Below are 13,443 nucleotides of genomic sequence, written 5' to 3' on the forward strand. Positions count from 1 at the left end.
TTTGCATATGTATGTCGAATACCTGTATGTTAAAAATGAGATGTGCATGCTGCTTTGCAGATGAGCTGTATTACACCTTTGTCATCCGCCATGAAGAAGACATTGTAAACAGTATTTACCCTTACATGAAAGGTAACATTACAAAATTTTACTTTAGATGCATGTATAGTTGATGGCAGTGAACCTGGAACAAAATTGTATTATTCCCATAGGAAACAAATTCCAAACTAATTGGAAGTCAAATTAGTTTGAGTTTAAAACAAACTAATTTCATGTGATCAAACATTTTAGCAGTTCACTCATTGATTTTGTAGATGACAAACTTATGCCTTGAAGGAAGTAGTCATATTCCCTGAGCGCTCTTTGTTGTGTATTTGTCATACTCTGGTTACCCGTGGAGGAGCTTGACGTTAGAGCTTGCAGAATCGAGTCGGCTTGTAATGTTGCCATCATTTTCAGCATCAGTTCAGCCTGCTGCTCCAAGCCCACCTCTAATCGAGCATCCAGTGCTGAGTAAAACCAGACAGGGTGAGTTGAAAGATGCCAAAATATCAAAAACAAACATTCATAGCAGAAAAAAATACATTTTCCATCTTCTCACCTTGTGAAACGGAGACTGAAAGCCCTTGTGACACAGGCTTCTCAACAGCAACTGGCGGTTTGGACACTGGGATACCAACCCCTCCCATGTATGGTGAATAACCATATGTGCCATAATCAGAACCCCAGTAGTCATACCACGTGCTGCTTATTGGCTGCGAACAGACATAATATGCAATTGATGAGACACACAAGGGCAAAAAGTAAAACATTAAGCTCATGGTGAATGTTAATCATTTTTCAGGGCACAAAAGGTCTAACGTTATGGTATACAGTAATCCCTCGTTTATCGAGGGAGTTACGTTCCAGAAAAAACCCACAATAGACGAAATCCACAAATTACATAATGACTCTCGTATTATTTATAAACATTTTAAAGTTTCATCTCTGCAAATCAATGTTAGTCGGAGTTACTATTGACAGGTGCACATACTCTTATTTGTCCACTTGAGGTCACCATCGACACACTCTACACAAGTACATGCCAACAAAAGGCTGGTGTGCTCTGCTTGAATGAACAACAACCCATGGACCATTGAGGAGATGGTGGAAATGGGCGTTTGCTTGGCTAAAGCATTAGGAACTGTGCTTTACAGTGACGGTCCTTGCGATGTAGGCAGTGCAAAGCATCATGGGAAGTACGGCCAGCAGATTCTGTTGCTTCCCAGAATTATTTGTGGTGCTCTTTTTAATTACAGCACTGTAGTTGTACAAAATCAAGCTAAACATTGCTCTTCACTTGCATTTGATCTTGTCCATAGTGTTATGAGTGTGTGCATTCACTGTACGTCGGGCTAGGTTGGTATTTGTGAATTTTTTTCTGAAACTCTTGACTGTGGCTTGCGTGTTAAATAGGTGTGGAACGGTTCACAAAATGTCAGCGGTGTTTCGTGTCAGAGCAATTAAATGCCCTTTCATTGGATGGCAAAAGATAAAGCTGTATCCACCTGTTACGATTCATAAAACACAATAAGTTGTCTTCCAGCAAATATATCAGCTTTGTGTTCAACGAAACCAGCCCAGTTTTCAAACTGAGTACATTTGTGACTAAATTAGATAAGACTTCAGTTTTCATACATTTTATGCTATTTTTTATCTTATGGTTTGGTTAACCATAAGATTTTTCAAAGGTAAAATAGGTGCCTTGGCTCAACAAAGGTCTACTGTTCATAATCATATGGGAATGAGCTCGGCTTATGCATAAAGTTCACTCTATGAACTTCACCTTTATGTTCCTAGCAGCACTAATAATTGCTTTTTGTGAGGTCCATAAATACTGGGACATGAATAATCTTTTTGGCTAACACACGACCACAATGTATTTGAAATGAAACAAACAACGTGCTTGGTGCAGACTTTCAGCTTTTATTTGAGGGTATGTACATCCGAATCAGGTCAACCAGACCTTCACCAAGGTTGTTCAAAAAGGTGTCGAAATTACAACAGTTCGTGTTTATGAAGCCCACTTTTTTTTAAAGGCTGAAGCAAAGTTCCCTTGTTAATCAAAATACCTCAGTTAGTCATGAACAGAGATGTCAAAAGTACTGGTATTGAGTACTTAAGTAAAAGTACTTATACATGTCCAAAAAACAACTCTGGGAAAAGTTAAAGTACTGAAGCCACTCCATTACTTCAAAGTCCTATATTTGGGATATTTAGGCATCCATAGAGTGACTCTCTAACATGGATTTAGTATCAAAGTGTCAATTTCATTTAAAAAAAACACCTGAGTTTTGTCATAAGTGAAGTGTCCAGAAAAGGGTCCTGTAACAGCTACTTTCACCTAGGTCTGTATCGCTTTGGCCATATTTGGCTAAGACCGCCCCCTTTCCTCTGACTGTGGTTGTCTCCGTGTAGAAGACCCACGTGTGAGAGCACACGTTTGTTATGTTGACAGTACTGGCTCGGGAACAGCGAGGTAAGCGGAGCTCTTCCCTAGTGACGTAAGTAAGCTTGAGAAATTAGAATGATCTGATTTCAGGCCTCTCGGCTGAAAAACGTCTGGAACTCAGGAATGCTTGGGGCAATTTAATTCATATTTCATGTGTTTGCTGAGGCACCATAGAGCCAATATTACATCCCAAATACTATAAAAAGTTGGTTTCGTAAAACATGACACCTGTAAGTACAAAAGTACACACTGATAAATGTACTTAAATAAAACAAAGTAACCTGACATTTTTTCAACCCAATAATAAAATACATAGTGAGATTTTTTTTTTTTTTTTTTTTTTTTTTATAAATCTCTCCATTTGATTGGCATGCGTTCTCTTGGGTCAACAATGGACAAAACAAACCAAAATAAAAAGAGGTAGGCTTAAATGAAAAGGAGCATTTATTTGTACTATTGAAACAAATGTATATGCATTTATATATAAAACAACAAATAAAAATAAAAAAAGCTAGATTTGTTTGAAAGACCTTTATTTGCCCACTGCCAAACGAAAATGAGAAAATTATGGCTATGTTCAGTTTGGGATTTTTACGGTTTTGTTTTGGCAGTGGGCAAATAAATGTGTTGGAAATATTACATGTTAACGCTCAAATGTGAAAATTTACTTCCAGCCAGCTAGGCTTCAACAACCTAGCTACCTAACAACGGCCCAAGATGGCGCCTATCAGTGTGGTCACCTCGGTTACGCGCGCTCTAGTATTGTTTTTGTGTTTTTTGTTCGTCTTTGGAGACATGACACGACTCACTTACACAAGGGGAGACTTGCTAACCATCAAGGGGGCTACTGCGGACTTTCTTTCACCAACTTTCGCAAATCCGCTCAGTTTTTTCCCGGAGTTACTCACCGGAGAAGCGACCGCGGTCCTCGGCGCATGGAAACGGAGGGGACCCCAGAGAGGGAAGCGAGAGGGAAGCATCCAGGTGAAACTCCGCAAGAGAGGATACAGATTGCCGTTCCCGTCCATCCATCTCGTGAATGTACGCTCCCTACCCAACAAAATGGACGATCTTCATCTTCTGATAAAGACCAGTAAAGACTTCGGACGTTCCGCCGCCATGTGCTTTACGGAGAACTTGGCTTTGTGAGGCTGTACCCGATGGCGCCGTCATGCTTCCGGATTTTCATTTTCACCGAGCAGACCGCATCACGGAGTTATCGGGGAAAACAAAAGGCGGTGGGATATGCTTCTATATCAACGAAAAACGGTGTACGGACATCACGGAGCTCAGCACACACTGCAGCCCGCATTTGGAGTCGCTGTTTTTGAACTGTAAGCCATTCTACTCGCCGCGTGAGTTCGCATCATTCATTTTCGCTGGTGCCTATATTCCGCCTCAAGCAAAAACCAATGCCGCACTGTTAATGCTCGCCGAACAAGTCAACGAAATTTTAAAAAAAACACCCGGACTCACCCCTCATTATTCTCCTAAATACAAGCAGCAAATCGACTGTCCTACCAGGGAAAATAACATTTTAGACCACTGCTATACTACGCTAAAAAACGCATACCGTGCTATACCTCGTGGAGCCCTGGGCTTGTCTGATCACTGCTTAATTCACTTAATACCGACATACAGGCAAGAACTTAAATGCGCGAAGCCTACAGTGAAAACAGTGAAAAAGTGGACCAATGAAGCAAAGATGGAACTTCAAAGCTGTTTAGACTGCACAGAATGAAGTGTCTTTGAAAATTCAGCTGGCAGCCTAGATGAATATACGGACACTGTCACATCCTATATCAGTTTCTGTGAAGAGGTGTGTGTACCAACAAAATCATTTCGCACATTCAACAACAGCAAACCGTGGTTCACTGCCAAACTTAAGCAGCTTCGCCAAGCTAAGGAGGACGCATATCAGAGCGGGACAGGGCCCTGTATCATCGCGCTAGAAACCAGCTGACTAAAGAAATTAGCATTGCAAAGAGGATCTATGCAGCAAAGTTGGAAAAACAGTTTAGCGCTAACGACTCTAAATCAGTCTGGCATGCATTCCAATCGCTGACAAATTACAAGCGACTATCCCCCCAAGCTGAAAATAATAGCACACTAGCCAACGACTTGAATACCTTCTACTGCAGATTTGAAAAATACACTTTCACCTCGGCGCACCTAGGTTTCAAACTCCTGAAGTTTGCAGATGACACCACTGTCATCGGCCTCATCAAGGACGGTGACGAGTCTGCATATCGACAGGAAGTAGAGCGGCTGGAGCTGTGGTGCGGCCGACACAACTTGGAGCTGAACACACTCAAGACTGTAGAGATGATCGTGGACCTCAGGAGGCATCCTTCGCCACAGCTGCCCCTCACGTTGTCCAGCTGCCTTGTGTCAACCGTTGAGACCTTCAAGTTCCTGGGAATTACAGTCTCTCAGGACCTGAAGTGGGCGACCAACATCAACTCCGTCCTCAAAAAGGCCCAGCAGAGGATGTACTTCCTGCGGCTTCTGAGAAAGCACGGCCTGCCACAGGAGCTGCTGAGGCAGTTCTACACAGCGGTCATCGAATCAGTCCCGTGTTCTTCCATCACAGTCTGGTTTGGTGCTGCTACAAAAAAGGACAAAGTCCGACTGCAACGGACAATCAAAACTGCTGAAAGGATTGTCGGTACCCTCCTACCCACCCTTGAGGACTTGCACGCTGCCAGAACTAAGACAAGAGCATGCAAAATCCTCTCGGACCCTCCACATCCCGGTCACCAGCTCTTCCAGATTCTTCCCTCAGGTAGGCGCTACCGATCAATGCAAACTAGAACTAGCAGACATTCCAACAGCTTCTTCCCTCTTGCAATCACTTCTTAAACACCTAACCTACAATTCCATTACAACATGCTAGCAATTTTTTGACTTGAGTTTGTTGTCACATTTCTGTGGGGCCAATTATATATTACTCGTGCACTCACTGTAGTAGTCTCGCCACGCTGCAGTATTTGCATATCTGTTGTTGACCAATACTGGCCACTCATGCCAGAGTAGCATCTGCTCCATTTGCACACTGATTGAAGAGTATCTACAACATTTGCACAATCAACATTGTCCCAGATTATCGCACTACACGCTTGAAGTCTCGGCGCCCTCTGCACAATGGTCATTGCACCGGACTATTGCAATATTAGTCTTTCGAACTGCTCTAAGTGCTAGAGGACTCTGTATCTTTCTGCGCAATTGTCAAAAAATAAATAAAATGTACCGGCATTACCAGATAACTAACAACCCTTTATTGCTCAGTGACTGTTTTTTGTCAATGTCTTTATGTCTCAAAAGTGTTCTCTGTCAATTGACTGTCTGTTGTCGTACAAGAGGGCTCCAACTACCGGAGACAAATTCCTTGTGTGTTTTTTGGACATACTTGGCAAATAAAGATGATTCTGATTCTTAAAAACTAATGTGGTTCACCCCAAAGCATTACACATTTGGAAAAAAGAGCCAGAAAATATTCTTACCAATTTAACATTATTCCCAGTTCGGAGTTCCCTTGTTGTGATTGTACGACGTGTGCATCCTTTTTATTTTGGTTTCCGACCGTGACATCTACAAACATGAAATGCGCAGACACTTCGCCTCTACTAGCTTAGCTACATGGAACGCGCCAACACTTTGCCCGCACTAGCTTAATGTCGCCGTTGGCACATGGCTCAAAGAATCTACGATGTCTATGATCAATGTGCTCGTCTGACTTCCAGTTTTTCAGCATTATGTTTTTTTTACATCGGTTGTTGCTATCTTTAGAAGTTTTTAAAAGTAACAAGCTCATTTTTAAAATGTAAGGAGTAGAAAGTGCACATATTTGTGTTTAAAGAGTAAGGACTAAAAGTACAAGTACTTTGTTACTTTCCATCTCTGGTCATGAACATTCTAGCGATATCACTTCCGTGGTACTTCTTATGGATAAACTTGTTGCTTGAGCCGCCTCTGTTGGCGCGGGAAGGAAGGTTCGTCGGCGCGGACGGACGGCTATGAGTAGGCCGGGACGTCGCGTAATGGAGCGGCTAAGCTGAGATCTTGAGTTTGAGAGCGAAAGATGCAGAAGTACCATCATAAGCTTACGGCTTCTCCAAGGGTCTGTATCTGTTCTCTCCAACTTGAGATCTCTGGTGACGCGCCCGTGCAATATGATATACGCTGGAGGGCATAACGCAGATGACACATCCGCGCTGCCATCTTGGCTAACATGCTACTGTGCTGTGAAATGACACTGGCGCCTCATTGGTGAATGAGAGGAAGGAAAGAAAATAAATAATTATGGGGCGGGGGGGGGGGGGGGGTGTCACGCATGTTATGAACCGAATGGAACCCATGCAGACCGAACCGAAACAGCCAAACCGAACCGTTTTGATGGTTCCATCCCAAGTGTTAAACAGTGGCATTACGGTCATGTTCACTGTATCATTAAGCAACTTGGTGACTTACAAAAAGTGTCTCAGTAAGATTACTCCTTCTGCAGAGTAAAAGAGCTCATTTGTCCTTATGCGAGTCATTGCTGTCACATCATAGTCAAATAGCCAATAATGTTAACTGCACCAGAGATGTGGAGATGAGTGACTGTACTACACTGACCTAGAAAAAAAAATTAATATCTGCGATGGACTGAATCCTCAATAAGTGAACCGTGATATAGCGAGAAATGACTGTATATTTTGGGGCTTCACTTCCAAGGTGTTCTAATTTCACAAGACTATTTTCCATAGGAAATTATTTAAAGTGAACTAATGCATTCCAGGTGCAAAGTGTCATCAACAAACCGCATTACTTGGACTGGCATCGTTTCAAGTGACATTGTTAACTGTCAAAAAAGTATAAAATTAAGTTCATAAAACTAAAATAAAGTAAAACTGCTCACCCCCCAAGAGACACCTGACAGTCATGCAATGGAGAGGGAACATGGCGTTTGCCAAGCAATATGTTTGCCTTTAATTGACTGTATTGCTCATGTTGTACAGACAAACGTCCTGGTCAATTACTATCACACGTTTCCTCTGAGCAATCACTTTTAGCGTCACAATAAGGAAAGAACAGGCAAAAACACTGTTCATCCATTTTTGCTCACTGAGCAGTGAGAACAAGTCTGACTTCATCTGCTGACACTGCCATTACATTGTGCCCAATAGTTTGAATTTCAAGTTGTTGTTTTACTTTTGAGGCATATTTTTACCCATACTGTACCACTTTTGCGGTATTTGACTTGAAGTTCAAGTATTTCCTCAGAAAGTCATCTTAAAAGTTAACAAGCAAAACATTGTTCAGCTAAGGGAATAAGAGAAAACATGAAAGAGAATAGGTTTTAGAAAAAATACATACCTTAAACACTTTGGCAGCAAGTGGATCTTTTTCCAAATCAATATCTAACGGATCAATATCAACATCCATCAGGTCTTGTAGCAAGTCAAAGTCCATGTCTTTATCTTTTTCCAAAGATGACAGAGATGGAGCACCTTTGGATTATGAAAACAACTTTAATATTGCTAAGCAGATGGACAAGTTAAGTGATTTGTCATCAGCGTATTGATTGGGACTATTGATATGTTATCATTAGGGTTGGGCATCGTTTGAATTTGAGCGATTCCGGTTCCGATTCCAAACGATTTTCGATTCTGATTCTGTTAGGGGGCTGGGTCAAAAAAGTTTGCATGGTTGATATAAAGGGTGTCCAAATTATGAACATCCATTTTCTTAGCAGCCCGCAGCATAGACTAAAATGAACTTTTGACTCAAGGTTCTTCATAACCAGTATCAAAATCAAACCTATGAACTAAAAGGCAATGTGCGTGGAACTAACACAATTTACTTAATATTAATTGTTTCAGCTAACATTTAAATATAACGTTGTTAAAATTGTTATTTTAACTATTTCATTTTATTGTTTCACTTACCCAGTTGACTGAGAGTTGACTTCACTGACAGCATTGTTAAAATAGTTATTTTAACAACGCTATATAGCTACCTACGTCAAATGGTTTACCGTATTTTCACGGCCATAAGGCGCACTTAAAAGTCTTAAATTTTCTCCAAAATGGACAGGGTGCCTTATAATGCGGTGCGCCTTGTGTGTGCACAGAGTTTCAAAATCTATAAATGTTGTGTGATGAGCGCTCCGCTTGACTGACTGGGAGTATTTCCTGCCGACGCTGCTTATATAGAGGAAAAGCGGACGTGGCTGAGGACAGCATGCGGCCGTTAAAGGGGGAAGGCTGCACGTGAAGGAGGACGCTAAAGGCACGCCCCCAGTACGTATATAACGCCGGTATGTGCATTGTGCAAAACAACATGCAACATGAGACACGCTTACAAAGCACAGTTTAAACTGCAAGCTATCAGTTACGCGGAGGAACATAGGAATCGAGCAGCCGCGAGAGAATTCAAGATCAACGAATCCATGGTTCGCAAGTGGAGGAAGCAGGAAAACGAGCTTTGCCAAGTCAAGAAGACGAAACTGAGTTTCCGTGGAAACAAGACGAGGTGGCCGAATTGGAAGACCAACTCGAGCAATAGATTAATGAGCAAGGAACAGCCGGGAGAAGCGTCTCTACAGTCCCCATTCGACTGAGTGCAATAACCGGGAACTTGCTATCATTCCGGGAGGCTTGACGAAGGAACTCCAACCGCTGGACATCGGTGTAAACAGGGCGTTCAAAGTGAAGTTGCGAGCGACGTGGGAGCGATGGATGACAGATGGCGAACACAGTTTTACTAAGACTAGGAGGCAGCGCCGGGCGACTTACGCCACAATTTGTGAATGGATTGTGGATGCTTGGGCTATGTATCTGTTTGCACTGTTGTTCGAGCTTTCGTAAAAGCCGGCATAATTTCTGAGGAACCGCACAGCAACGAGACCGACTCAGACAATGACGAGAGGGAACCTGGCGTGTTTGATGGCGAACTTGCCCAGCTGTTCATTTCGGATACAGAAGATATGGACTTCGGTGGATTTGTGGATGAGGATTGATCAAAAAATAACGTGAGTACATTGTTAAATACTTCAATAAAGTACAACCGAACTCAGTTTGGCTCCCGCTGCCTTTTTAAAAACAGCATGCATGCTCGCGCATGTTTTAGCGTGCATGCATGTTACCGTATTTTTTAAGCCAGCGTATGTTTTACCATGCCTGCGCCCAATAATACGGCGCGCCTTATATATGTTAAATACAGAAATAGACCCCGTAACTGAGACTGCGCCTTTTAATATAGTGCGCCATATGGTCGTGAAAATACGGTATATGTGCAAGTTTTAACTTGACTTCTTGTTTTAAGCTTGTAGCCTTTTATTTTGAAGGGTACGCACAGGAACTCAGCATTTTGGCACGAAAAGTAACTTCTCACGGCACTTGTGATTGTTTTTTCATTTTTTATCATTTATTTATTTTTTAAATGGATGGAAACAAATGCTCTAAAAACGGTGATTCGTTTCCCTACCCACCGATGAAGCACAAGGTTAGTGTTTGTGATACTGTGAGACAACGTGTGATGTAAAGTTGCTACGGTGAAGTTTTAGCCCAATGCTAAGCTTTTTTTTTTTTTCTCCATCGTCGCTTACGTTGGTTTGAAGACTAAAATAAACGCTAAAAACCATCAGCACAAAGGTGCAAGCAACTGTTTACCTTGTTAGCTGTCTCAATGTAGGTATAGACCAGGGGTCAGGAACCTTTTTGGCCAAGAGAGTCATGAAACCTACATATTTTAAAATGTATTTCCGTGAGAGCCATATAATATTTGTTAACACTTAATACAACTAATGTGTGCATCATTTAAGCAAAAGCAACAATTTTAGACAATAATAATGTTCTCTTTAATAATGTTATACTGAAGCTAACCAATAATAACTAAAATGCTTCTTACTGTTAATGCGACTTCTGGTGTGTCATGGTGTTGCTGATGGCTTTGTAGTCTGGTTGTTACGTGGTGAGGTTAAGCTTCATGCAGGCGTTGAGGCTTCCATCCGTTAAACGTGATCTTAGGTTGGTCTTGATGTTTTTTTAAAATGTGAGAACGACTGCTCACATGCATACGTGGAGCCAAACATGGTCAATACGGCAATACACACACTGCAGTGTGCAGTATGTGACAGGAAGCACGTTCCAAGTTTTGACAATCAGCTGGTCTGCCAGTTAAAGTTTTTTTCATTTCTGTCCACTTGTGCTTGCTCGCCAGCTCTGCTTGCTGTCGTGCAAGTATTTCCAAATCTTCATTCAGTGACTTGAACTTGTTCACCCACATGTCTGAGGCCTTCAGGTCAGCAACTTCTAACTCAAAATCTCTGATAGATATACCAGGGATGTAACTCAGGTCAGCTTTGTCCACAGCACCCTCGTGAGGATGAGTGATGAATTTAAAAAGACAAGTGCGCTCAGGAAATTCTCCAAAGCATGCTTTGAATGACTGCAGAAGATTAGATCTGAAGCCAACTAGCTGCTGGAGATCAAAATGTTAAGTCTGGTTACTTTCTGTGCACACATCTTTAAATTCTTTCAGTCTTTCAAAATGTAGCACACGACCTGTTTCAGCATCCGCAATAAAGAGTTCCAGCTTGTTTTCAAATGCAAACACCGCTTGTTGAAGGGATAAGATTGTATTTCCAATGCCTTGCATTTTCACATTGAGCTGGTTCAGATGTTCAGTCATGTCCACGAGATAGTAAAACTTCAGGAGCCATTCAGTGTTAGTTAGCTCAGGATGTTCGACGTTTTTCATTTCAAGAAAAGTCCGTATTTCGCTCAGGCAAGCTGCAAAACGGCTGAGCACCTTCACTCTTGACAACCAACGGACATCGCTGTGCAAAAGCAGGCCGGGATAATTATTCCCAAACTCATCCAGCAGTGTTTTAAACTGGTGTTCATTGTAAGCTCGGGCAACGATAAGGTTGACCACCCGAATGACCAGAGCAATCACCTCATTAAGATGCTTGCCACACAGTTGAGCACAAAGCGCCTCCTGATGCAGAATGCAATGAAAATTTAGGATGGGTCTCTTTTCATGTTCACGAAGAAGCGCTACAAATCCTCTGCTTTTCCCCACCATACACGGAGCACCATCATTACACACTGAAAGAAGTTTATCCATTGGGAGATTTTTTTCTTCAGCAAACTCTATGAAATACTGGAAAAAAATCCTCCCCTCTTGTTGTCCCTTTCATTGGCAAAACAGCAAGACTTTCCTCATGCAGTGTGTCACCGGCAACATACCTTGCAATCACACTGAACTGGGATAAATGGCTTACGTCTGTTGACTCATCCAAAGCGTGGGAACAGGATGCCGCTGCATTTATGTCCTTCAATTGTGTATCCTCCACTTGATTTGCATCATGATGGTACGATCGTGAACAGTTCTTGCTGACAGAGGTCTTTTATTCGTTTGATTATTTTATCTTTATCCGAAAAGTCCTCAAAAAGTTCATTGGCCAGATCAAGCATGAATGTTTTGGTGTACTCGCCATCTGTGAAAGGCTTTCCATTTCTCACTATTGCTAAAGAACCAGCAAAGCTAGCCGAATTCCAGTCACCTTGTCGGGTCCATACACGGACTTGCGGCTGACTCGCTTGCACTCTGCGCAACAGCTCTTGGCATGCCGTCTTCCTGCTGTCCCGCGCTGGAAATTTCGATGCAAATGTTGCATGGCGTGTGTCGAAATGCCGCTTTATATTCGACCGTTTCATCAACGAAATGTTATCATTATATATTAGACACACCGCAGAAACTGCCCTCTCCACAAAGGCAAATTCCTCTGTCCATTCGTGCTGAAATGTACGATATTCATCATCCTTTTCTTTTACCCATCTCGTTTTTGCTCTGCAGAATTAGCTATAGATTTTATGATAAAAAAGGTGGGAATCTTCTTGACCTCACAACGACCCGTGTCAGCTACCGCATTATCCAATAAAAATAGCGTTTTGATGTGTGAATTTATGTACCCGGAAGGACAGCTGGCATCGTATAAATTACTGCGTTGCGGCCAAAAATTGATCGATGAATGGATTAAAATGCATAAGAATGTTTTATATTTTGAATGTTATTTATAATACTGATTTTTATAAGGTTTTACTCTAAAAAGTCAGCGGAATTGTTCATTATTTATCGTGTTAAGAAATGTAAGCTAAGATTGATCTGCGATCATTAAAAGAGCCACATCTGGCTCGTGAGCCATGCGTTCCCGACCCCTGGTATAGACATATTTTATTGTTTCACTCACCCAATTGACAGTGTTGACTTTACTGAAGCTCCGCACGGTGTAGGTTGAGGATCGTCGCGTGTCAGACGCGACACAAACTCCTTTGCACAATATAATCTTAATCCAAGTTTTGACCTGAGGCGACCGGACATTCATTTTAACAAAATTAAGACACTTTTGTTCGCCGCCGCTGCCATTGGGCACAAGGACGTCATCGTGCCCGTTCTTCGCTGGTTTACGCCGCTTCTTCATTGCTTTTCGTCACTTCTTATTCGCGGCTGGAGGACTAGGCATCGAAACTGGGAACCGAGATTTTTAAATTTGAACCGTTCCGGTTCCCGGTTCCAATCGGTTCTCGATGCCCCACCCTAGTTATCATCCAAAGTCTTAAGTCTGTGGTGGTGTGTGAAGTGTGGACAATTGATGGGCCATCCAACAGTGTGAGGGTCTAGATAGTACCTGCAATGATATCAGGCATGAGGGTCTCATCAATGCTCTCTACCAAGGGGATCGGCGTCGGCTGAGGCAAGGGGTCATCTGAATCAACCCCAACTGATGAGGACGAAGCTCCGGCTTCCTCAGCAACTGTCACTTCATCCATGACATCCAGTGAACCTGGAGAAAGCAGTTCACCTGAAACAAATAACATTCACTATTATTCCAGATCACCATGTGTATCTGATCTTTGGTTTTTCATACAGGCAGTATGTTACTTAAAAAAAAGACTTATCCT

The 13,443-nt window shown here is 42.2% G+C and overlaps 1 protein-coding gene across 6 annotated transcripts in view; it reads right to left on the reverse strand.

Moving 5' to 3' along the window:
- Positions 1-13,443, reverse strand: part of birc6 (baculoviral IAP repeat containing 6) — a 184,394-nt gene that overhangs the window by 99,518 nt on the left and 71,433 nt on the right. For 4 of the 6 annotated variants that reach the window (XM_061690491.1, XM_061690494.1, XM_061690490.1 and 1 more), the window contains 4 exons: positions 13,170-13,343; positions 7,850-7,983; positions 602-755; positions 384-509 (listed from right to left, as the gene is read on the reverse strand). In XM_061690491.1, the coding sequence (XP_061546475.1) occupies positions 384-509; positions 602-755; positions 7,850-7,983; positions 13,170-13,343 (588 nt within the window). The remainder of the gene's footprint in view (positions 1-383; positions 510-601; positions 756-7,849; positions 7,984-13,169; positions 13,344-13,443) is intronic. The other 2 variants (XM_061690495.1, XM_061690492.1) reach the window with 1 other exon arrangement.

This window comes from Phycodurus eques, chromosome 11, assembly GCF_024500275.1.
Source record: "Phycodurus eques isolate BA_2022a chromosome 11, UOR_Pequ_1.1, whole genome shotgun sequence".
In the NCBI taxonomy this organism is placed as follows: domain Eukaryota; kingdom Metazoa; phylum Chordata; class Actinopteri; order Syngnathiformes; family Syngnathidae; genus Phycodurus; species Phycodurus eques.